The sequence below is a fragment of the Pelodiscus sinensis genome, chromosome 3 (assembly GCF_049634645.1).
Source record: "Pelodiscus sinensis isolate JC-2024 chromosome 3, ASM4963464v1, whole genome shotgun sequence".
Lineage (NCBI taxonomy): Eukaryota > Metazoa > Chordata > Testudines > Trionychidae > Pelodiscus > Pelodiscus sinensis.
The window spans coordinates 53903030-53928138 of record NC_134713.1 but is presented as its reverse complement, the minus strand read 5'-3'; the positions used below and the strand labels follow the sequence as shown (position 1 = coordinate 53928138).

Below are 25109 nucleotides of genomic sequence, written 5' to 3'. Positions count from 1 at the left end.
TTTACCTCACTTTAAGTTATGATAAGAGGAAGCTGAATACCAAATTTGGTGGTCCTAGCTCTTACCATTTAGGAGGAGTTTTGAACAAACAAACTCACAGACAGACAGACAGAAACATTTCTAAAATATATAGTAAGATGACAAAATAGTCTGGTATATTTAAGTCAATATAAAAAAGAAGCACTGTACTTAATAAATTGTCTTATTTCTAATGACAGGTTACAGAGGGGTAGCCATGCTAGTCTATTCAGCAAAAACAACAAGGAGACCAGTGGCACTTTAAAGCAGGAGTGGGGAACCTTTTTGCATTGGGGGCCACTGACCCAGAGAAAAATCAGTCAGGGGATGAACAAAAGTGAGAAGCAGAAAAAATAATTCCCACCTCACTGACATGATCCCCGATTAAGAAGCAGAAAGAAGCACCTCACATCCCCCTCACACACCTAGGAGGACTCAGGTTAGTAGATTTTGTAGGCCCTCCCCATAGGCTCCGGGGTGGGGCCCAAAATGGAGGGGTTCAGTGTGTGGGAGGGTGCAGGAATAGGTTGGGGGCTGGGTGGGAGGTAGGATGCAGGAAAGGTGTGGGGGATCTGAGCAATGGGAGTTGCTTACCTGATACAGCTCCCTGGCAGTGCATTTGGTTCTCTGTCCCCCACTGCTCCTATTTTCCCTGATTATAGCCAATTGGATCAGTGGGGGAAAAGCCTCCAGGCAGAGCTTTGCTGCACTGCTGTTTCCCCAGTGAGGAGAGAGGGTGTGGTACTTTGCAAAGCCACTCTCCCCTATCAGGCAGCGCCCCTGGGCTGGATCCAGCTCTGGGTTTGCCTGACTCTGGCCTGAGAGGCTTGGGGCTCCTTGTTGGTGGGGGGAACCTTGGGGCTGGATCTAGGCAAGGCTGGATCTGGCCTGCAGGCTCTCGGTTCCCCACCCTGCTTTAAAGACTAACAATTTTATTAGGGCATTAAAATGCCACCAGACTCTGTGTTTGTTTTCTCTTTCTAATATGTCCATTAGCATAGGTTTCCCTCAATATATCAATGCTGCTCCTGAGGAAAAAGGCATAAACTTTATTTCATTTGTATGGGAAATATGCACATTTCTTTATAATGCTTAGAGGTGGAAATGCCACCTCCCTACATCAATGAATAGAGGGCTGGTGACAGACTTTGCTGGCCCCTGGGCAATGTGTGTGGGGGTTGGAAGCTTGGCTCCAGGCCTCCAGGAAGGGGCTAACTTGGCCTGGACTGCACCATATGGGGCACCAGTGGCAATTTAAAAGACCTGGGGCTCTGTCTGCAGCAGCTGCCATGGTTGTGGCAGTGGTGGCCTGGAGCCCTGAACCCTTTTAAATCACCAGGCCCTAGCACAATTGTCCACTTTGTCCCCTCCCCACTTCAGTGACCCTGTCAGTGACCCTGGATGGTTGGGAGAAATTAATGGGGCTGAGTTTAACCCTTTAGTCACTGGATGCTGTCCAGCACTCCTCCTATCCATCAAAGGTACCCATTGGCCAGTTACGAAAGAAGGATGCTGATTGGCCAGCATTCTCCAGTTTTCAGGATTTAGCCAATGCAGGGTTCTTGTGGAGCCTCTTTTGGCTCTGTTCCAGTGACACATCTTACCCATCTGAAGCAGGAATGGGAACTTGGCCTGACAGATGCTGCAGGTCTAGCCAATAGCCTGTTTGGGGGCCAGGAAAGAATGTTTTTCTACTATAGAACAATTGTCAAAGGACAAGGGAGTTCTTTGCCTTCCTCACAGGACCTTCAACTCACAGCAGAGAGTCAGACCATGCTTAGTACCTCACTAAAGCACTGTGGTCTTGGTGTTTGTTCATCAGAAATTTACAGCCGGTTTCTAGCACGATTAAGAGAATAAAATTAAAGGCTCACAGAGATAAAAAACTTGGGATTTTGGTGATGGGCTTTGGGCTCATGTAATAGGGTGAGTCCTTGTGAACTTCATTGGTGTAGGTCAGACCTTGTAGCCCTTGTGAGCTGAGGTCTCCAACCCGCTGTGCCCTCTGTCCCCGTTGCAGAGCTTTGGGGGCAGGAGTGTGTTGGGACTCAGAGAAAAACTGAGGAGAGCCACCCCGTATTATGGACTATATATTAAATAACCCAGTAAACCTGGTACTAGTTATAAATTATATAGTAACAAGCCCTGGAGCCAGTTAATGGAACTGGTATACGAGAGGATAGGTGATGTCCCTCCTCTGTGTTAAAGTTTAATAAAAATTGTGGCTGACTGCTAAATTCAATGCATATGTCTGTCCTCATTTTGCTGTTGTGTTCACATCAAAGAATTGAGAAAGTATTTCTTAAGAATTTGGATAATTTTCCAATTTTCATTCCCAAAGTTTATGCTCTGATGAACTTTCCAGGGAAATTTTATGGACATGCATATATTCCATTTATGAATTTCTTTGCAATTTATAGTTATGCAGATTTATATGTGATAAAATTATGTGAACCCGCACAAATTGCAGATAAAATATATGAGTTCATAACTATATATCATATGGTCTGGTGCACAAGTTATGCCTGGGTTTTCATTTATGTTTTCCAAATGCCATACGTGTTTCTGTTGTTTAGCAATGTACTTTGTCTACTGCAAAACTGACACTGCTCTGATCTTCCTCACAGCACTATACTTGTAACATTCAAGACATATCTGTCTGTTGAAGAGAAATGAAAATCTTTTATCCTCTTCCCTTTCATTTGTTTCCTGGGAACAGCCAGGTGTTAGTAACAATAATCCAGTATTGATCTAGGTCTAGAAACCTAGTCTGTCTAGCTCCAAACCCCAAAAATAATGCAAACAATAAAGTCTGATCTCATTTCTGAAAGCATCGGGAAACATATTTTACAAAGTTGCAGTTAGATGCCATGTTATATTACTCTATGTATTATATATTCAAATCAAACACACACATTACTGTATACCATAGTACGTGTTCCAAATATTTACATAAATTATTGAAACTCTTATTAATTTAAACAAAACTTTTGACTGTATATTATACAGTAACAAGTTTTTAATGTGGCTAAATCAACGACAAAAATATGGTTTGACATTATAAACTTAATTGAAACCTCTGTGTATGTATGGGTATGCATGGATGCAAGAATGTGGTTTTTTTTTCTCTAATGTGAAGCAGGCATGAAAAGGTATACAGCTAGACAGACAGAAAGAGAAATGTTTCAGGAATAACACCATTTTCCTTATTCTAATAACATTGGGTACATCTATACAGCACTAATGTTATTCTGAAATACACTACAAGCCTTTATTTCTAAATAATGTCGAGCTAGAGGACTTCTTACTCTGATTCATGGTGTCCCTCATTTTATGAGGAGTAAGGAAAGTTGAAGGAAGAGTGTTCTTCCTTAGACTCTCTCCTGTGTAGACAGCAGCAAAGTCGAATTCAACTATTTTGACTTAAACTATTCAGTTAACATAGCTGAAGTTGCGTAGCTTAATTTGATTTTAGCCCTGCTGTGTAGATGTACCCATTCTTTTTTCATTGTTAGAACAATTCTTTATCTCATTGTCATCTGACACTACAGTGAACTTTACTTTCAAAAGTTTTACAATATTGCTGAATTCATTTGTACATTCTAAGGTGATCGGTGTAAATAAATGCAGGACATGCAGGATATTATTTTCTCTTTACATACTTTACTCTCAAACCCTCTGCTCAATTGCCACTTAATCCTCTAGACCAGTGTTTCTTAAAGTGGCCCATTCTTACTTCTGTACTGCTGTCTACAGAGCGGGGTGGCCAGAGAGTTGAGGCTGCTAACAGCCCAGCTGTACAAGGAGCAGCACAGAATTAAGGGTGGCAACATCATACCATGCTGTCCTTACTTCTGCGCTGCTGCTGGCAGTAGATCTGCCTTCAGAGCTGGATTTCTGGTCAGCAGCCGCCACTCTGAAGGCAATGCTGCTGCCAGCAGTTGCACAAAGGAAGAGTAGTATTCTGCTATGCCCCTACAATAATCCTGCAAACCCCCCGCAACTCCTTTTTGGGTCAGGACTCCTACAATAACAATACTGTGAATTTTCAGATTTAAATATCTGAAATCATGAAATTTACCTCAAATGGTATGACCGTGAAATAGGCCAAAATGGACTGTGAATTTGACAGGAGGGCCCTATTTATAAGATCTTTGTAAATAATAATAGTGCAAACTATATGAAAATTAGAGGAGATATTTTATCAGTTTAAACAATTATTCAGATATTACCCTGCTAACTAACATCAATTAATATATTGCTAATAGAAGTACATCTTTTTAGCCCAAGATTTATTTATGAGATCATATAAATCCATTAAGGAGACTAAAGTCACCAAACACTGTAATTCATAACCAGTAATTACTAACTAATGAGGGCATAAAAACAACTAAATTAAGGACCTTCCCCAGATCAAATGAACTCTAGATGAGGGCAAGATGCGTGTATTACTGAAAGTAAAAGCTGTCATTTTCACAATACATAAATTACATGATAATAACTAAATATATGGGGGATGAAGTATATATTTGCATTCTTTCCATGATTTTTATAATCTGTCTACCTTGAGGATTCAATATAAGTACTCTCGGGGGAATGGAAGGGCAGAAAGTTCATGTGAGTTTATAACTTTCTGCCATTAAGTTTAAAGATAAGAACAGAAATCAACTATTTCCTTGGAGAGATCTTTTCAGTTAATCAAATGAAATATGTCTGTAATTTCTGAACTGTTGAACACTTTGATGTTTTATTCAATTAAATACACAATGTCTTTAGGTTACAGAGAATGCAAAATATCTCCCAAAAAGGCCTGAAAACATAAAAAGATAGAATACATTGTAACAAAGTATGTTAGCCCTTTATAGAAGGCTACAGCCTGTTCCTCCAAAAAATGAGGAGTAAGAGCTATTTCGAGGGAAGGGTTTTATCTTGAAATAACCCCGTTTTCTCTCTTGAAATAGTGCTATTATCGCCATAATGTGATTTTGCAAATGAAGCGCGGGATATTTAAATCCCTGCTTCATTTGAAATTTTGGGTGTCTGCATTTGCATTCCTCTCTCATGAAAGGAATGAAGTGTAGACATAACCTAAGTCTGTGGAATGGAAGATACAAGAAACACAAGGAAGGGTAAGTTATTCAAAGCTTGAGGAGGCAGGAGAGAAAAGAACCTATGGGAGATAAGATTTGAAGCAGAGTCAGAGACTGTGAGTCCTGCACTAAGGGGATGAAGATTCAGAAGTGTGGGAAAGCAAGTGAAAGAAAGGCCTGGGACACTGCAGCAGTGAAGTGGGCTGGAGGCCTGGTAGCACCTGCCATTCATTAGGGATACCAGTCTGGATCTTGCAAGGGGAAGAATCCATTTTTAACTCCCCAGTATTAGGGATGGAAGAAACCAGGTAGACTTTGGGGAAGGACTATTGAATTGTTTAGTCCTGGAAGGATAAAGAAATTCCTTAGCCTTCCAGGTCTATACTTAACCAGAAATTGATCTTCCAGAAGTGGACAAAACATGTAATCTTATTCGGTGGGAAATTCTGACACTTCAAAATGTCCTTATATGAAACTGTGATTCGTTTATACATTGTCCTCTAAGATTGGTCTATGCATAATTTGCCTAAGAGAAAATCACAATGATAAGGAAATGAGAAGATAAAGCATCTAACAACGCAACTTCTTTCTCTGCCCAGAGACATAAAGCTCATCATAACCACTGACACCAAACACTATACCACAGAAAAAGCTCTACAGGCTCGAACGCTACCCCAGTCAGGAAACGTGTCTTCCAATAGCCCCATCTTCAGCTTGAGTGTCTGCAGTGGTTCCCTGGAACTGTGAAGAGTGGATGGTCGGGAAGTCTGTCTGGTTGGCGGTAAAAGGGAGACTGGGGACACAGTACAATGGAAAAAATGCATAAAAATATCTCACCATCTGCCACTGGTTTTGGCTGAGAACTTTTCAGACGCAGTGACGGTCTGAAACGGGTTCGGTCATTGAAGCTCCAGCTTTTTTGCACTTTGGTTGGGCTGCTCTCTGTAGTAACATCAGTACCTGGTGACCGTCGATCTCCAACTGATGCCTGCCTGTTCTTAATACTCTGCCCTCTTGGGCTAGCCATCCGTACCCGCTCTTTAAAACTTAACTTCTGGCTGTGAAAGAGAGAAATATGTATCATTTCATATTTAATTCATTCCCATTTCCTTTGTCGTGCAATAGATATCTAGATATATTTATTTCCAGCAACTAAACTAAACATAGCACAATGTAGATTTTTAACCAGTGTTTCACTTTCATGGAATATATTCATTCATTGGGGTAACATTATTTGAAATAAGTATAATTGTAAAGAGACATCACTAATGTTACACCTTACAGGAAAGATGAAAAACTATTACCATTGTGTATCATTTGTCTAACACAGAGGTGAGCAAATACTGGCCCACGGGCTAGATCTGGTTCACCAGGATTAGCCCCTGGCAGGCCACCACTGCTATATTTACATGTGCTTCCACAGATATGGGTGATTGCAGGTTCTGTTGGCTGTGGATCATCATTCTCGGCCAATGGGTGCTGCAGGAAACAGTGTCCTGGTCCATGCCACTTCCCACAACTACCTTTGGTCGGAAACGGTGATCTGCGGCCTATGGGTGCTGCAAGCGCTTTACTAGCAGAGGCACAGGTTAATATAGTGGCAGTGGTCCGCCAGGGCTAACCTTGGTGATCCACCACCATTTTATTGCCCACCCCTGGTTTAAAAAATGTAATCCAGTAATAATGATTTAACCTTTCAGACATACTTTTAAGGTTAGGACTTAAATTTTAGACAACTGCAAATATATTTCCATGTAAGACAGCCCAGCTCAGTGCATTTCTGATCATCTCTACAGATAAACGAGACAAATTGGCTTTTTTTCTGCATGCCATGTAGTTTTTGTTTTTTTAAACAGGCAAGATAAATGTTACTGTTATGTCCATGCATTTTCAAGACACGACATTTTCCAGCCTTTCATACACATTATTAATGATCACATAAATTTAAAATTCTTTGTTACAGCATTCATTTGGACAAGACAAAAAACAAACCAAACCAAACCAAACCAAAAACCAGAAATGTTATTGATGTAATGGCTGATTTACAAAAATGTGATATTATATTGTATGTTTCATAAAATAATCTCCTGTGTTTGAGCTGGGAACTAATCAGCTGCAACAGCCGCTAGCAGATGATACTTTAGGAGTAGGCAGCTGTGCTAGTGATTGTGACTGCTTGAGCTAAGGTGGCTTGTATACTGGGAGAGCTACAGAAAGATTTCTTTTTTCTTGCAACTGTGACTTTTCCCTTCTACTTATGCCTGAATAGATTTTTGGGAGCCCCTAATTGCAAAATCCAGCTTTGTTCATGTTTGCATGTGCTACACAATATACTTTATTTGACCACTCATGTTTTCATGTAACACTTTTGATTAATTAAACTAATTAATTAGATCTATTCATTGTCACTATTTTACAGATGGGATACAGATGAGAAACTGATTGGAAGAATCCACATTGTGTACGCAATTTGGAGGCATGAAGATGTGTTATATCTACATGATTAAGTTCAACCACCAGCACAAAGGGAACTGTCTCCTGAACAATGAATAACAATTCAGTAGGGGCATGGTGGTGGTGGTGGTGGTGGGGGGGGGGGGGGGGAGGGGTGTAAGTAGGTGAAGGGGGAGAAGGAGACGGACCTGATAGCAGATGGGATTGGTAGGGGTGCCCATTTGCTCTGGCCTAAGGCCCCACAAAACATTAATCTGCCTCTGGGTCCAGCACATTAAAGGGGTATTCATATCCAGGAGACCAGTTAAAGGCTGGGTTATAGACCAGACCCTGTGAATACACGACAGGCCATTCATAGAAAAGCCTCATGTGAATTTATTGGCCCGAGAGATAGGGACATGGTGCCCCAGTGGCAAAGAATATATTTTGAGGAGTAATGGCAGAGACTAACACCTTGTTGCTAAGTCTGCTCAGTAAATTGAGATGCAACCTGTTCTCCTTCCCTCATAGTCCCTGTATTTTACTGCAGGACATTAACAAGAAGCATTTTCAAGAGAAATGTATTCTGCAACTAAAGAGAAATATTAAAATGTACTGTTTCATGCCTACCTGTTTAACAAACTATATTCTTGAAAGACAGTGTGCTCATATGTAACTATATGAAATGGACTCTCATGAGCTTTTAAGGTTATGAAAATTTCAGATAATCTTTGTCCATGCAACATAGTATATCTTAAAAAGCTGAGACTGGCTGAGAGGCAGTAGGTAGCAAGCAAAGCACATGCTGAGCAGCTTATAATGAGGTCAGTTTCAAGAATGCTATAAAACATCACATCAGTTGAGTGGTCTTCATTAGACAAATATGGCATGTTATATCCCTTTAAAGAATATCTGTTTCTGATATTTCTCAATCTGATTCCTTTCTCCCCCTACCCAAAGTAAGCAATTGTTGAAACAAACATGGGATGATACGGGAAATGTCATCTCTTTCCATTGCAAAATATTAATCACACCTGGAACACTAAATCCTGTGGTGTATTGAATACAACAGAACCTCAGAACCTATAAACTGAAAGAAAAGCAAGTTCTAAGGTTTGTTTTACAGTAACAGTTACAGTTCAAGACTCAGTTCAAATCTCATTAACTTTTGTTTATCATCTGTCATTGGAATGTAATCTAAGAGGCAGTCATTTAATAGCCACACTACAATGTATCCACATTAGCGTGCATGAATTGCATAATGAAAATGGGTCTAATCTTTATACATGTGTTCCCCATATACTGTGTTCGCTCTAGCCAGAGGTAAACCTGTCATTACTCAAGCATCCAATCAAATAATTATTTTGTAGATAAATCCTGTAAAGCAAATGCTTTCTGGATACATCATTTCATCCTACACTAATTAAAATGATTGGAAAATCGATGAAGTAGCCATCACAAGGATCGATAAGGACTATATTTTCTTTTATTAGCTAGTAACTGCAAGCAAAAGGAAAAAAAAGAAACTAGATGAACAGTACATATTACTGCTGCCAAATCAACTCATTTGTACTAATACTCTTTTCTCCCATCTTTTTAAAAAGATGTCATCGATGTAGTGCCTTGAATGAAGGCCATCCTGTTGATGTCCAATAGATACAAACATGACATCATGAAAATGGATGGGGTAGACTGTGGCGCATGCTTATACATTACTGTGAACTGTCAGGTTCTGGGATTTGTGCTCGAAGGCTCCCATAAACCTCCCTGCAAGGGTTTTTGCAACTCCCACCTGAATGCTGACGTAGATAGCAAAAGCTTCAAGAAACTGATTCAGGGAAGAAGATGGTTAAGTGCTTTCTTGAAGTGGCATGGTCTTTTGAATCAGAGTCCAAATATCCAGAACCTAAATGAGCCCCACTATCTTATTTCTTGCTTATATTTTATCTTTTTAGTCTTTTTTTTCTATATGTTGAATTTGACAATGATAATCTTTTTAGACCTGGTGTGCTCTTTTCCTGCCTGTTGCAGAATTCTGTATATTTTTATAGTTATGGCGCTGGGGTTTTATAGTATTGGAGAGCAAACCTACACTGTAGCACTTCATTGGTGCAGCTGCACTGACGAAACTGTGCCACTGACACACATCAGGTGAAGGCACACTATGCGGGAGAATGCTCTCCTGCATGCATAATTGCTCCACCTTCGTGAGATTCTAAGATATGTCAGCTGTTTCACAACCCTGAGAGATGCAAATTTGATTACATCAAGGGGTAGTACAGACCTGCCCTAAGAGTGGGGATCAATTGCAGCTGGAACCTTTGGGAAAAAAGAAAATAATTTCTCTTTAATTTTTGTACTCTGAATGCATTATAGCCCAGGGCCCTACCAAATTCATGGCCATGAAAATCACAGATCATGAAATCTGGTCTCTCCCCTGAAATCTGGACTTTTGTGTAATTTTACCCACTACTCTACAGATTTCACAGGAGGAGACCAATGTTTCTCAAACTGGGGTCCCAACCTAAAAGGAGGTATCAGGGGAAGGTTACTGTGGCAGGGTCATGGTATTGCCTCCCTTACTTCTGTGCTGCCTTCACAGTTTGGAGGCCAGAGGGTGACAACTGCTGGCCACATGCCTAGCTCTGAAAGCAGCACCCTGGCAGCCGCAGTGCAGCAATGGCAATACCATGCTATTCCACCCTTACTTCCGCGCTGCTGCCTTCCTAGCTGGATGACTGGAGAGTAGTGGGTGCTGGCCCAACTCTGCAGGCAGTAGCACAGAACTAAGAGAGGTAATACCATACCATGCCGTCATTACTTTGCCCTGTTGGTGCAGGTGTTGCCATCATAGCAGGGCTCCTGGCCAGCAGCCGCTGCACTCAGCTTTGAAGGCAGTGCTTCCACCAGCAGCAGTGGAGAAGTAAGGGTGGCAATATTGGGATCCCTCTACAATAACTTTGCAATCCCCACACAATTTCCTTTTGGGTCAGGACCCCTACAGTTAAAATCAATGTTCCCTTTAATTTTTTTCATCCATGAAAAAATCCAAGACGTGCAAATATTTACCACCAATAGAAACATAAAACCTAGCTACGGCGGGTGCTCTGCTAATCAATTGGGCAACATTTGAATTTCTCCTGAGCAGCCACACAAATGCTCAGCTTATAGGGAACACTGGTTATAAAACTGTAAAATTTCAAATTTATATAACCGAAACCATGACATTTATTATTCTGAAAATTCTATGACCATGAAATTGACCTAAATGGACCATAAATTTGGTAAACATATGCTCAACATATGCATCAGAGATTTGTACTGCTTTTTATTTTTTCCAAATTCTTTATTTTCTATATTCTTTATTTTCTTTCACGGATGAAGGAATTGCTAGTGGGAGACAGTAGAGGTCACTGTGGTTTCACTGGAGGAGTAGCGAACACTATTCTCTACTGAACCAAATGACATTAGGAGCCTGATTACCCCAACTGGGTGCACATGACTTCTTTTGAAACAACCTCAGTCACACACATATATTTGATAATAAAGACCTAGAAGTTTGAGATGTAAGGCTTCTCCACCAGCCTCATGCTAGTGTGAACCTAAGAATGGTGATATTATGACTCAGATCTTCTATGAGCATAGAGAAGAATTGCAAGGAAATAATTTTCACTTAGATGGAATACTAAAAGAATGCATTTGAAGTTTTTTTGTGAATGCTTTTGAAAAATAGTGCATTTATTTCTAATTAGTCTCTGGACAACTAGAACCTATATTTTTGCTTACAATTTCAGTTTGGGGCTCTAAGGACTTTTTGAAATAATTAAAGAAATACAAAAACTGATGTAGCAAGCTTTTGGCACAGACCAGAGGATTCTCACCTGAGATCCACAAAACTACCATGTTTGGCAAGAGATAAAAAGGTCAACAGAGTCCAGTTGAAGCAAACCATTGGTTCAGCATGTAGTTCTCTGCACTGTAAATAATGAACTGATTCAGGGACTGTTTCCAAGGGAATGTTTCTCGGTAGTAACCATACATTTATGTTATTGAAATGTCTTAGTGTACCTTAGTATTCCCCACTAATTAACATTTACTTGACATGGGAACACATCCTCTCCTGTTGCAGTAATTCTCTTGGATTTAGGAAAATGCCGTTATCCCAATATCCAAGAACTATTATAACTTTGTATAGGATCAAGCATTCCCAAAGTTCAAATCTCAGGCAGGAGTAGGTACCCAGGCTCAGAAAAGCCAATGCGTGCTGCACACTACAGTTGTCCAATTGCATGAATTTTGAGGTGCTGACACACTATACTGTAATGTACAACAATTTATCGCCATTGTATTAATACAGCACTGCAGGCAACAAGCAACAGGGAAAATTACAAGCACTTAAAAAAATCAAGAAAGGACCCTAGGAGAAGTAAGAAATCGTAAAGCACTAAGAAGGGGAAGTAAACTGATCATGCACCTTATGTTAGTGGCATTCTCAAGTATCATGTGAATAAACAGGATGCTGGATACCTATGTTTCCGAGAGCTGTATATCCTGAAGAGCTTCTGTTTATTACTACAAAGCTTACTAGGAGTGAGGGGAAATAGAGGATTGTATTACTAAGCATTCCGATACTAGGAAAGGAGTTAGGTTTTTGAAATAAGCCAAGCCAGTCTCCAGATCACTGACAATTCTTTTTTTTCTCACAGTGGTGGAGGCAAAGATAATAAAGGTAATCATATAATTTTAAATGTGCTATGAGTTACAAATCTGATATGGTATATGGAGACTTCAAAATCTAATACATTTAAAAGAACCATCAAAACGGTGGCAGTAGTAATAGGTCTTTTCTTGAACTCCTGTGCCTGCAAAACTATAATGGACTATAATGGAGAATACTGTTAGAGAAATAAATGCAGGATTGGGCCCACTATTTGGTATATCTAGTTAAAATAATTATAAAAACCCATGCTACTTGGGCGCAATTTATTCCCCTGCAGAGAGAATCAGCACAAGGCCTATGTACAACTTGAGGATCCAGTAAGATCTGAATATAGGGCTTAAGTGAAATGATCTGTAATGACCTTGTGCTACAGGGGTGAATTTCACTCATGATGAATAAAATGCAGTGTACAGGAATTCAGATTTAAAATGGCTTGCAGAACACTAGTGCTGATTTATAGAATAATCTATTTTACATCAAAGAAAATACTAGATAGTCTAATTTTATAAATGAGAAAAAACAAAATTGCACTTATATATAACATTTAAAAATACTAAATATAAACTTTTCTGCATTTCCTCAACAAAATTAATATTCATGTATAGCTCAAAGGATCAGTTCTATCTCCGAAATACAGTGACAACTTAGCCACACACTGAAAGGTTCTAGGTTCAAAAAGGAGTTAATGAAGGAAAATGTTATTACATGTCCAAAATTAATTTTTATAAAGGAGAAATTAAAATAACTTTCAAATAAGCTGATTTTTGTTTGTTTTATTAAAACAGAATTAAGAAGATGAGCACATTCACAAAGCAATGTACTGCAAATACAAACACATTTTAATATAAAGACACCATTTATTTAGTCCACATGGCATCGTATGCAAGTCACTCAACATCACAAAAAGTTAAAGACTAGAGGGTAGTTAAGAAAGTGCATTGCAGCACATTGCAATTACGTATTTAATGCAAAAGACCACATTCATTACATAAATTTCAACTGATGTAAATATACAGTCATACAACATTGTAAGAACTATTAAGAGCCACTGACAATAACACAGTACTTCACTGAAAAAGACATGGAAAGGTCAGCAGTGTTTATACCAGTGGTGAATAATCTGCAGCCTGGGGGTGACATGCAGCCCACTGAGGTTTCATCTGCAGCCCATGAATTCCCTGTCTACGCTCCTCCTCCATGCACCTCTCGCACACTTGGGCACAGAAGTCCTTCACTCCTATTCCTCCTCCTCCTCCCCCCTCCCAGCACTTTCGAGGTGCCACAAATTCACTGATTTACACTCTGTCCCTGCTCCTCCCCCTCCTTCTGAGAGCTGGAATGCCACAAATCAGCTGTTTAAGCTCTGGCAGGGAGGGGGAGGAGCTAGGACAGAGTGTGAATCAGGTGATTTGTGCGCTCCAAAAATGCTGAGAGGGAAGGGGAGGAGTTGGAAGTCCAGGGCTCCAGTGCCCCAGCATGTGGCTATGTCTACACTACGGAGTTTTTGCAGAAAAACAGCTGTTTTTCTGCAAAACTCATGGAGCGTCCACACCTCAAGAGTGTTTTTGTGCAAGAGAATCGAAAGAACAGAGGGGTTTTTGCAATTGCTATTCCTCTTTCTATGAGGAAGAAGCCTTTTTGCAAAAGAGTTCTTTCACAAAAAGGCGTGTGTAGACAGGGAAGAAAAGGTTTTTGTGCAGAAAAAGGAAAAAGCACAGGTGCCCTGGTGGCCATTCTGTGCATACCAATCAGTACTTGCTTTCGAGAGTGCGTCCATGCAGTCTGGATGCTCTCTTTCGCAAAAGCGCATCACTTTTTTAATGCGCTTTTGCAGTATGGATGCACTCGTGCACAGGAAGTTTTTGCGGAGGATCTCTTCTGACAAAAGCTTCTTGCACAAAAAGCCTGCAGTCTAGACATAGCCTGTGAGAAGCGCATGGGGGAGTGGGGCATACAGGGAACTCACCAGCTTCAGATGGAGCCACAGCAGTTCCTGGGTTGCTGCGGCCCATTGAGATGAAGGAGGGCCATTCATGTGGCCCACTCACTGTTCTTGGTTGGCCCAAAATAAAAGTTAAAAATTAAAAATTAATGATAATCTTTAAAACTTTTCAATTGTATTTCTTTTTCCTTGGAAAACTCATTTTTAATGTGCTATTATGTACACGTTGTTACCATGTCTTTTTATGCTATGCAAAAAAGTGCTTTTTGATACCTACTCAATATACAGCAGTAACAGAAAATAGTGGTTGAGATTTTCAGAAGATATGACCACACATCTTCCATTAGTATTAAGTCAATGAAAAATCATTGATGATATATGGTTAAATCCCCTAGACTACTTTAAAAATGTGAACTATTATCTTTATCATAGTATAGACAATCATCTTGATGAGCAGGGATTTATAAGTATAACTTCTATTTACAATAAAAGGAACTGTGTTTAAATGCACCCCCCTCTTTTGTCTAAATCATTCTTTTTGAGAAAATAATGCAAGGGGATAAGTAATGACAAATCATACCTACAAATACTTTTTTATAAAATCTGAAATCAGTTTTTTAACACTGTTGCTAAAAAGAAAAATGATGTCTGAACAGTGCTTGAAAAGTTTTGATCACACGTTATACAGTTCAGTACATTTTTACAAATAAATTGCTTGCCGGCTCAATGGGGTAATATATTTATATGTAAGAAAAGACACACGTTTGGCCACAATCTCATGCTGGTTATGTGTGAAAGACAGAATAAGTTAAGTGGATGTAATGGATATCTTAGAATGGATCCAGTAACCTCAAGAGGTTTGTGTGTAATGTTAATAGGAGTTACATGCACAGCATGAGACAAATCAGAATAATGTAGCTTCAAAATCAGGAAGAAAAAGTGGCAACTAGGGAGATGGCAAGCTCATGTAAATAACTTCACGTAACTTTCATGTTTTAGACTGTTGGGCAAAGATGAAAGTAAGCCAGTGTGCCCTGTGGTGGTGCACCAGTAAGAGTCTGGCCAGCTGGGGGAAGGATTCTGGCTGCTGCTGATGTAGCAGCCAAAATCACTTGTGCTGCTATACCCAGGGGACGTGACCACACTGCACCCAGACTCTAGCCCTGGTGCTCGGGCATCCAGGCAGCACAGTCGCAGCACCCTGCCCAGCCTCGGGCCCCAGCAGACAGTGAGGTAGCTGCGCTCCCTGCCTTTAGCTCTCTGTCCCTGATCCCATTCCCTGAACCCCCCCCCCACTCCACAAATCCCTACCCTGACTCCTGCACACCTACATAACCCAACCCCCTGACCTGAGCTCCACCTCCCACTGCCTTGAGCTCCCCCACACCTACACACACCAAACCCTCTGCCCTGAGCACCCCATACTTCATCCCACACTTATGTTTCTTATAGGTACTGTTGTACTGCAACCCCTGATGTTGGGATGTCAAAACTCCTCAAATGTGTCTCCACAGCCCATAAGTAGGACTGTAATATATCCCACATACATTTGGGGTTGGTTTGGCTCTGGGCTATATTTTATTTCTTTAAAAAAAACTTTTGGGGTATCACCCGAAGGGGGTGAAATGAGCTCCACCAGGGCTTCTTTAACCACTCTTGTGCTGGAGAACTGACTCCTGAACACCCCATTTCTAGTTTTTGGGGTGATGTCCAGCCACCTGGTCCCTTTGTCATTCTCCTCTCTGGATCTGTCAGTAAGGGGAAGACCAATATTTACAGGCTATGTCTGCTGTGTCTTCAACTGACTGACATTCAACTGAGCCAAGGGAAGGTCCCTCCTTTGGGTTAGAATGATGATGTATTCTCTGAAATTAGAAGGCCAGATTCAAAGACAACTACAGATACAACTACAACCTCCACCAAAATCAATGAGAGTTGTGGCAATCTATGTTTTGGCAGAATCTGGCCCATAGACTGGAGAGAATGCCTAAGTCATTATTCTGCAGTTATTGGAGCTGGGGCCATCACTCAGAGTAAGTGGTGCTTTGTGGCTATAAAGATTATAAGTCCTCTAGATTTTCGCATGGGAAACCAGAAACAAAAGGGCAAATTTTTGCTAAATTAGGCTGCTAATATAGGTCAAATAAAATGAGATTTCAGAAAATAGTAATAAAAGTTTACAGAAATTATTTTCCAATTATCACAACTTCATGTTAGCCAATCTATCTTGAACCAACTATACAAACGACATTCAAAAACCCATTATAAAATTTGGATATTTAAAAGTAACAAATTGAAAAACCACAAACCTGCTAGAAGCTTCCCCTTGTTCTTTCCTTCAGGTGTGAGAGTATGGGGGGAGGAAAAAACAAATTTGTTATGCAGATAGTAATTGTTAGTACTCAGTTAAAGATGGTGTTAGATAAATGCTAAACTGTAAATGGATGTGTTAATTAAATTAATTTGAAACATACAGGTTATAGTGCAAGCACAAAAGGTTCAAGCAACATTCAGAACTATAATATTTCTGAAAAATAAACTTCTCGTCACCTTAATACATGCATAACGTGCTTAATACATACCAATGCAACTGAGTTGGCAAAGCACTTAGGCAAAATGCATTGGTGACACATATATAACAGAAAGCGTAGACTTTTTATTTTATAAAGTTATCTGCAGTAATGAAATATGTTTGATGTAATTAGGACTGGGATATCACAGCAATGGATTTATTTAAAATAATAATTATGTTGTTTTATTTTTCTTGGCTTATAATTGTATTCTAGACTATTTCAGACAAGATAGAGCTTATTTATATAGCTTCATATTCGTTCATTTATTTATTTGTCTGAAACAATATTTCACATTTATTAAAATCAGTATTTTTGAACTCGGTGATAACTTTTAATCTGAAAGCTACTTTTAGTTTGAAGCATTTAGGATAAATACTTGTGGTAATGGATCACTTATGGTTCTGCTCTTCTGAACTCTTTGAAATTGACAGATTAGCTTTCTGTAGCAAGCCAACACTTTTTGGCTAAATTTATCTGGCACATAATCTTCTTTTTAGTGTTGTGTGGGTGTTCCATCATGTTTGAGATGAACAGCTGGTCTTTTGCATTGGCCATAATAACAATATCTATAATAATAATAATAATAATATTTAGGACTTCTATTGCACCTTTCATGCAAGGCTGTCGTGTTTTTTTCAAAGAGGTAATTAGTACTCTTTATTCCAAGGTATATACCCCAAATTTGGGGCAATTGGCCTACTGCCTTGGGTTAAATTTTTAAGAACTTAATAATCTTGGACCATTCCTCTTAAAAGGTGAATTTCTGCTAAAGCACTGAGAATTTTCATTCAAACTGTCACCTCAATGTACTCTCTATTGGCCAAATTTGACATTAGAGGCACATGGTTTTATTGTATTGTTTACAAGCACATAATATTCCTTAACCAAATTCTTAGTTTATCTGAACTTATGACTTAAAAGCTGCATTCCCTAAGAGGTGGAATGTCATAAAGTTCTTTGCCATTTTGGAAGCATAGATGTTTCTAAAGCCTCATAGTACGACGTAGTCTAATACTGCCCATGGGTATGTCTACACTACAGCGTTCATTCGAATTATCTTAATTCAAAATAGTTCATTTGAATTAAGCAAATTCGAATTAACGCATCTACACACAAAATGCAGTTCGAATTAGCATTTTGCTAATTCGAAATACTGCATCCACACTGACTGGACACAGAATTGGATTTAAAGCCAGCCAGAACCAGGTCAGACAGGGCATCAGGTCAGGAGTGTCTGTGTGCGTGGCTACTGCTTGAGGCTATCTGACACCCGTGCTTAAAGGGACACCCCCCCATCCCCCAGGCAGCCAGTTCTCAGGTGTTCCTGCTTGCCTGCCTGCCTCGATGAAGGACAGCAAAGCATGTGTGTCTCTGCGTGCTCTGGTTGCCCTCACTCGGGACACCACAGCACTCTGCAACACGGAGCTGGAGCTGCCCCTGAGCACTCTGGTGCTTCTCGTGGATGCGTTGCTTCGAGCCTGGCTGCACTTTCTGCAGGCTGCCATCCTGGAGGTCCATCGGGGGGCTGTCAGTATCCAGGAGGCCCTTCGGGAGAGCTTCCACCTTGAGGAGCACTAAGAGCCTCCCTGGTGTGCCCCACTGGAGGCTTGTGCCTCATTCCTCCCGCCTTCCACTTACCCCTACCTAAGTCCACTTCCTGATGTCAAATAAAAACACATTTCTTGCCCAAAAAACCCCTCTCTTTACTGACCGAAACTGGGGTGGGAATGAGGGTGGGAGAGGGGAGGGGGAAACCTGGGAGGAGGGAGCTGGAAGGGGGAGGCAAGGAGAGGAAGGGGGAGGAGAAGCTTAGGGTTGGGGGTCTTGCCGGACCAACTTGATTTTTATGCAAACCTGCTCCTGGGTTCGCATGTAGCCTTTGGTGGCCAGGCTGGCAGCTTTCCTGCCATAGACGGCTGTGTTCCTCTGTCTAGTGCAGAGATCATGGACTTTGGGGGCATCCCCCCAAACCTGAGTGTGCTCCACCCTGATCTCCGCCCTGGACAAGGAAGGCACCTGTCTTCTCCAGGCCCTGGCAGGCTCCTGGGAGCTGGCAGACTGCTTTTGGGGTGCAGTGGAGGACTTGCTGACAGTGGCTTGCTGGCTCATGTTTTGGGGCCACTGGGTTGGGGAAGTGATTGCTGGGCCGGCAGGCTTGGAGCTGGCACAGGCACTGTGGCCAGAATCTGCACCTTTAAGGGCTCTGGGGCTGGGGGGAGGGAGAAGAGTTTTCCTGTGTAACGGGGACACTCCAGCTCCCCGCTACGAAGCTGCGCCTTCCCCAGCCCCCTGGGGGGAGGTGGCCCTCCACCCGTGGCTCCAACGCTGCTGCCCCTGCAGTCAGGTGACATTTGGCTGGACGCCAGAGGCTTCACCCCCTATGCAACCGACGCAGCGGCGGCAGGCTGTGCCGGACGGAGGGAGGAGCAGTGCCGAGGAGGAAGAGCCAGGAGGAGATTCGGCTGCGTCTTCCTGGCTGGGACAGACCCACCCAGATGGCACCAGGGACTGGACGCGGGGTGATCCCGCCACCCCGACGTCAGTTATGGAGCCGGTGGGATGGCTTAAAAGGTGGCCGCCGGCGGAAGGAAGGGGAGTGAGGGATGGCTCCCAAGGGGAGAGAGGTGGCTGGAGCACAGAGACCACAGACCTCTGACCGCGGGGAGTAGGAAGTTACCCAGGGTGCAGCCACGGTGGCCCGTGGGGTGGTGCATTGCGGGGATGAAACCCCCACCAACTGAACCTTGAGAGAAGCTCTTTCCCCCGGTTCTTAGGGCTCTGGGTCAGGGCTCGGAGTGGGGGCAGGCCCAAACCTCCCTAACCCCTGATCGGTCTCGGTACCGGCCAAGGACCCAGAAAGTATGTGTATCACGGCAAATGGTACTCAGAATCTGGTTACACGCCAGGAAGGGCGTTGCACTGGAAAAGTGTTAGGCATGGCCCCTCCCTGGATGGAGGGCGAGGGGCGCCGTGCTGATGCAGGCGGCCTGGGACGTGGGCGCTCCGTCACATCCTGGTTTGGCCCAGAGTGGCCGCCAGGGGAAACTGGGAAGGCTGGAGGCCAGCTAATTCAGACTAAGCGTCTACACAGAGCTTATTTCGAATTAGCTAATTTGAGTTTGGTGCTACTCCTTGTAGAATGAGGGTTACCAAACTTGAATTAAGCTCCCCGCTATTTCGAATTTAATTGGAAATAGCGGTTTGCTTGTGTAGATGCTATGGAAGTTAATTCGGAATAACGGCTGTTATTCTAAATTAACTTTGCAGTGTAGACATACCCCATGAGAAAAAGAAGTAGTTTCTACATTAGTTATATTGCCTGTGCTCCCCCAAAGAGAATTTGGCACCGGAAAAGTGAATATGCTGATTTCAAAAGATTAATACGGATAACGAAATGAAACTCAAACTTCTGCTCAAAGAAACTTAGTTTATGTTTAAAGCAATTTAACTAGAGAAACAGACAATATTTGTAGTGAATAAGTGATTACATGATCTTTCAAATAAATCTGCTTCTGGTCTCAAAAACTCTATGGTCTGATCCACAGTTGGTGTGGCAGAGCTCCACTGACTTAAGTGGAGCTAATCTGATTGGGTATGTCTACACTACAAAGTTAATAGAGTCTTTACATGCAAATCACTCTACTTTAATAGAGTCTATACATGCAAATCACTATTTCAAATTAAATTCGAAATAACGGGGCGCTTAATTCGAATTTGGTAAACCTCATTCTACGAGGAGTAATGCCAAATTCGAATTAGCTAATTCGAATTAAGTGCTGTATAGACACTTAATTTGAATTAGCTGGCCTCCAGCCCTTCCCAGGGTGCCCTGGAGGCCACTCTGGACACAACCAGGAAAACTTACTCTCCTCTCCCCCTGCCCCGGAGCTCTTAAAGGGGTAGAGCCAGGCTACTGGCCACATGCGAGCCAGAAGTCTGCCTGTAGAGAGCCAGCACTGCCAGCCCCGTCATGAGCCATGCAGGCAGTGCCAGTGCAGTGTCCCCCACCCAGTCCCCCAGCTCCCAGGGGCCAGCCAGGGGCCATAGACGGCACGCACCCACCTGGACTGGTGTGGAAATCATGGACCTCGTGGTTTGGGGGGAGGACCCCAATGTCCATGATCTCCTCGCCATGTGGAGGAACGCGGCTGTCTATCGCCACAGAGCGGCCACCATGGCCAGAAAAGGTCACAGGCATAAGCAGCAGCAGGTGCGCCTCAAAATAAAAGAACTTCGGCAGGAGTACGCCAGGGCCACCAGGGGTGGCGCCGAAGCAGGGGCTGACACCTGCCCCTGCTTCCCCGCCCTCGACCACATCCTGGGGGGCGGGACGGTCCGCGCCACCCTGAGGGCCAGTGAGCCAGGACCAGGGGGGCCAGCACAGAGGGTGCCATGCCACTGGGACCCCTGAGCTGTCCCGGCACCAGAGTCAGCAGGGTCGTCAGGGGAGGCCACACCAGGTAAGTGCCATCACTGTCCCCTATCTGGACACTGCGGTCTTGGGGTGCGGTCTTGGGGAAGCTCCCACTCCTGGAGAGAGCCAGCGGCTCTGATGGTGCAGGGCACGGTCATCCTCACCTCACAGACAAGGGCTGGGCTTCACCCACTCTGTCCTCAGGGAGAACTGACCACTTCCCTTTTTTCTCCACAGCCGCACCAGCTGAGGGTGCAGGGCGCACCATCCTGCCCGGGACCACCTCCCACACCAGAGGGTTCAGCAGATCCACCGCCACATGCCAGGGTACCGTGAACAGCACCTGGGGGCCCTGCGAGCCATGTACCACACCCTCGAGCAGTGGGCACAAGAAGAGAGGGAATTCCACCAGGAGTTGCTTGCCCAGGGTCGTGCCCTCTTTGAAGATCTGCACACCCTGGTGCAGAGTATGCTGGCCCGTGCTGCTGAAGCGCCTGCTCCTCATCCCACTTCTTCTCTTCTTCCCATCTCTGCCTCCTCAACCTCCTCCTTCTCTATCTCCACACCCCCACCTCAACCTCCATATCCTCCTTCCCATCCCCCTGGGGACACCGAGGCCCCTGCACCCATGGTGCTGGGAGACATGTGGCCTGGTGAGACCCCCACACTTGAGCTTCCCCTTCTCCTTCTTCCTCTTGCTTCCCCTTTCCAGCTCCCTCCTCCCAGTTGCCCCCTCCCTTTCCCACCCTTTCTCTCTTTTCTCCTCTCCTGCCTCCTTTCTCCAGTCTCCCCAAGTTTCATCGCTCCTCCCAGTTTTGTTAAATAAAAAGAGAGTTTATATTTTTGAAAAAACTTGCCCTTTATTTTTTACACCAGGAAGGGGGGCTAGGGAGGGGTAAGTGGAAGGACGTGAGGGAGGAATGGGGCATGAGCCCCTGGTGGGGAGGACTGGGGTGGCTCTGCGGGCTCCTTGGGGTGGACGCTCTCCTGCAGGGCCTCCTGGATCCTGACAGCCCCCCGATGGACTCCCCAGATAGCAGCCTGCAGCAAGTGCAACTGGGCTGATGGCCAAGTATTGTGGTGTCCCCAGTGAGGGCACTCAAGGCACTCCAAGACAGGACTGCTTTGCTGTCCCTCATCGAGGTAGACAAGCAAGTGGGGAACCCTGAGAACTGTCTGTCTGGGATGGGGTAGGGTCCCTTTAAGCACAGAGCTCAGTTAGCCTCAGGCAGCAGCCCCACACACTAAGTCCTAACCTGATGCCCTGCCAGCTCTGGTTCTGGCCAGCCTTAACTTCGGGTCAGGGTCCACTCAGTATAGACGTGATATTTTGAATTAGCAAAAGGCTAATTTGAAACAGTTTTTGTATATAGACGTGTTAATTCGAATTAGCTTAATTTCGAATTAAGATAACTCGAATTAACGCTGTCTTGTAGACATACCCATTTACACCAGTTGAGAAGCTGGCACAGAATCCCAAACTCCAAGATAGAGGGTAGCTCTTTATTCTTCAGTCAGCAAGCACCATTCGCTGAGCCATGAAAAGAGCACCTTCTGTGGAAACCAACAGGTACGAATCCTATAAATATTAACATGTCTTTACTACAGTAAGTAGGATGAATTAGTGTGACTTGAAAATGTGACTATTAATGTGTGTATTGATTGCAGTTAAAACACAGCAGATACTATGCATGGATACTAGTAGTAAAATTTTAACCTTGACAGATGAGGATTAGTGAAAACATTCTTCTAATTATTTAGCACAGTGATATTTCATAGTTAAATGCAAATGGATTCTATTTATCCCCACTATATTTAGAGTCGCTATAATATTGGCTAGATTTACTAGTTCAGACTTTCATGAAAGGAATTAGAGAGAGAGAGAGAGAGAGAGAAAAACAAACTAAACAGAAATACTAATTTTCTATAAGCTTGAACAGACATCAAGAACAGCACCAGCTGCCATATTTGTACCTACTTTGTAGGGCTGCAGGTATGCAAGGCCTTCAAATGAGGCTTCCAGGTAGCAATGGAAACCGATTTCTCATCAGCCGCATAACTACGCCATACACACTACGTGCAGGATATATGATAAAAAGAAAAACAAGGCAAGAGGGAGCAGGGGATGAAACAAAAATTGAAAAGCAGATTAGTAAACCAATACAAGTCATGGCTTTTTTTATCATTCATAGCACTGATACATGCCTGAAGGGTGGAAGAATACTTTCATAATATCGCCAGGTGGCTGTCAGGTTTGTTCGGCTGGAATCAGTGGAATAAAACCGCCAAGCAGCCTGGTATGAGGAAACAATAAAAAAGCACAAAGGAACCAACAATATGTGAAATGAAAAAGCTACCATATTGATTATGGAAAGTCTGGACTTTGTTCAAACCAAGAACATTACCTGTTAGATTGGCTGAATAAACATCAATACCAATAAAATCTAGCAAAAATTGCTAATTAGAACATAATAAAATATGGCTAATAATTTTTTGGGTCAAATATCATAATTCAACCAGTAAACAGAAAGTGTATGTCATGCAGTCCATGTCTGTTTGTCTATCTAAATAAAATGTTTGGGGCCAAACTAAAAAATCAGAGAAAAACTGTTTCAGATTAAAAATATCATGTAGCTGTTTCAGTTTTTTTCTTGCACAAGCAAACAAACACACAAAATAAGTTTCATTCTGCTTGATATTTTATGGGGCAGAGAAGTTATTTTGGTTTGGGTGTACTATTAATCTTTGACTTTAAAAAAAATAGATAAATTCAGAAATGAAACCTCGTTTCAAAATTAAAAGTAAAAATGTTTTGTTTTGATAATTTCAAAATGAACCATGTAGACTTCCAGTTTTTTCACATTTCATTCAGCTGAAAATATTTAATCAATTGAAATGTTCATGTCAAGCAGTCCAGTTTTGTTTGACTCTTCATTGAAACATTTTCACTCAGCTCTAGTCATAATTAAGGCTGTGAGTTTGTTACACAGGTCACAGAAATCACAGATTCTGTGACTTTCCAGAATCTCTGAGACTTCTGCAGTGGTTGTTGTGGCTGGGCTGGGAGTCACCCGAGCAGCTTGGGAAAACCTTGGGCCAGCCGCACAGGCTGCTACCTTGGCAGTCTCATGCCAATGTGCCCTCTTCCCTCCAGTTGACACAGGAGTTTGGGTGAAGGAGTTTGGCTCAGGTCTGGGAGCCATGGCAGAGAAGGGGATGAGGGCAAGGGTGGTGCTTACCTCAGGGAGTTCTCCAGAAGTGGTGTCATATCTCTCCCTCAGTTCCTAGATGGAGGCATGGACAGGAAGCTCTGTGCGCTGCCTCCGCCTGTGCTGCAGTTCCCAGCCAATGGGAGCTGTGGAGCTGGTGCATGGGGCGAAGGAAGTGCATGGACACACCTGGACATGTCTCTGACTAGAGGATAAGGGCTGTTGCTGCTTTTGGGACCCATGTGGAGCTAAGTAGAGAACCTGTCAATGCTACCGACCTCTTTCCCCCCAGCACATTGCAGGGTTTCTGGGCCACATGCTGTCCCCTGCTTCCCTCAGCACTAGCAGGAATCCAAGGCCATGTGCTACCACCTGACCCCCTCACCACCAGTGGTGCCTCTAGGATGCCTACATTTGAGCATCCGCAGACCATTCCCAACCACCTCAAAGTTAGTCAGGAGTTTACAGTACAAGTCATGAACAGGTCACAGGCTATTAATTTTTGTTTACTGCCCATGACCTGTCCATGAATTTTAATAAAATACCTTTGTCTAAAATGTACTCTTAATCATAATGTAATTTGCAAATGATAATAAAACCAACTATAAAAATTAGAGGAAAGGTAGGACATTTTCCTTGGTTCAAGCATTTTTGGTTATTTAAAGCTATGAAACAAATAATTTGGAGGGTGGGAAGCAAATACACAGAAT

General features: G+C 42.8%; 1 protein-coding gene across 3 annotated transcripts in view; it reads right to left on the bottom strand.

The window, feature by feature from the left end:
• KCNQ5 (potassium voltage-gated channel subfamily Q member 5) overlaps positions 1-25109 on the bottom strand; it is a 451318-nt gene that overhangs the window by 13560 nt on the left and 412649 nt on the right. The window contains exons 8-11 of one of the 3 annotated variants that reach the window (XM_075923769.1): positions 23169-23263; positions 16513-16539; positions 12069-12125; positions 5946-6166 (exon numbers count right to left, since the gene is read on the bottom strand). In XM_075923769.1, the coding sequence (XP_075779884.1) occupies positions 5946-6166; positions 12069-12125; positions 16513-16539; positions 23169-23263 (400 nt within the window). The remainder of the gene's footprint in view (positions 1-5945; positions 6167-12068; positions 12126-16512; positions 16540-23168; positions 23264-25109) is intronic. The other 2 variants (XM_006127213.4, XM_006127210.4) reach the window with 2 other exon arrangements.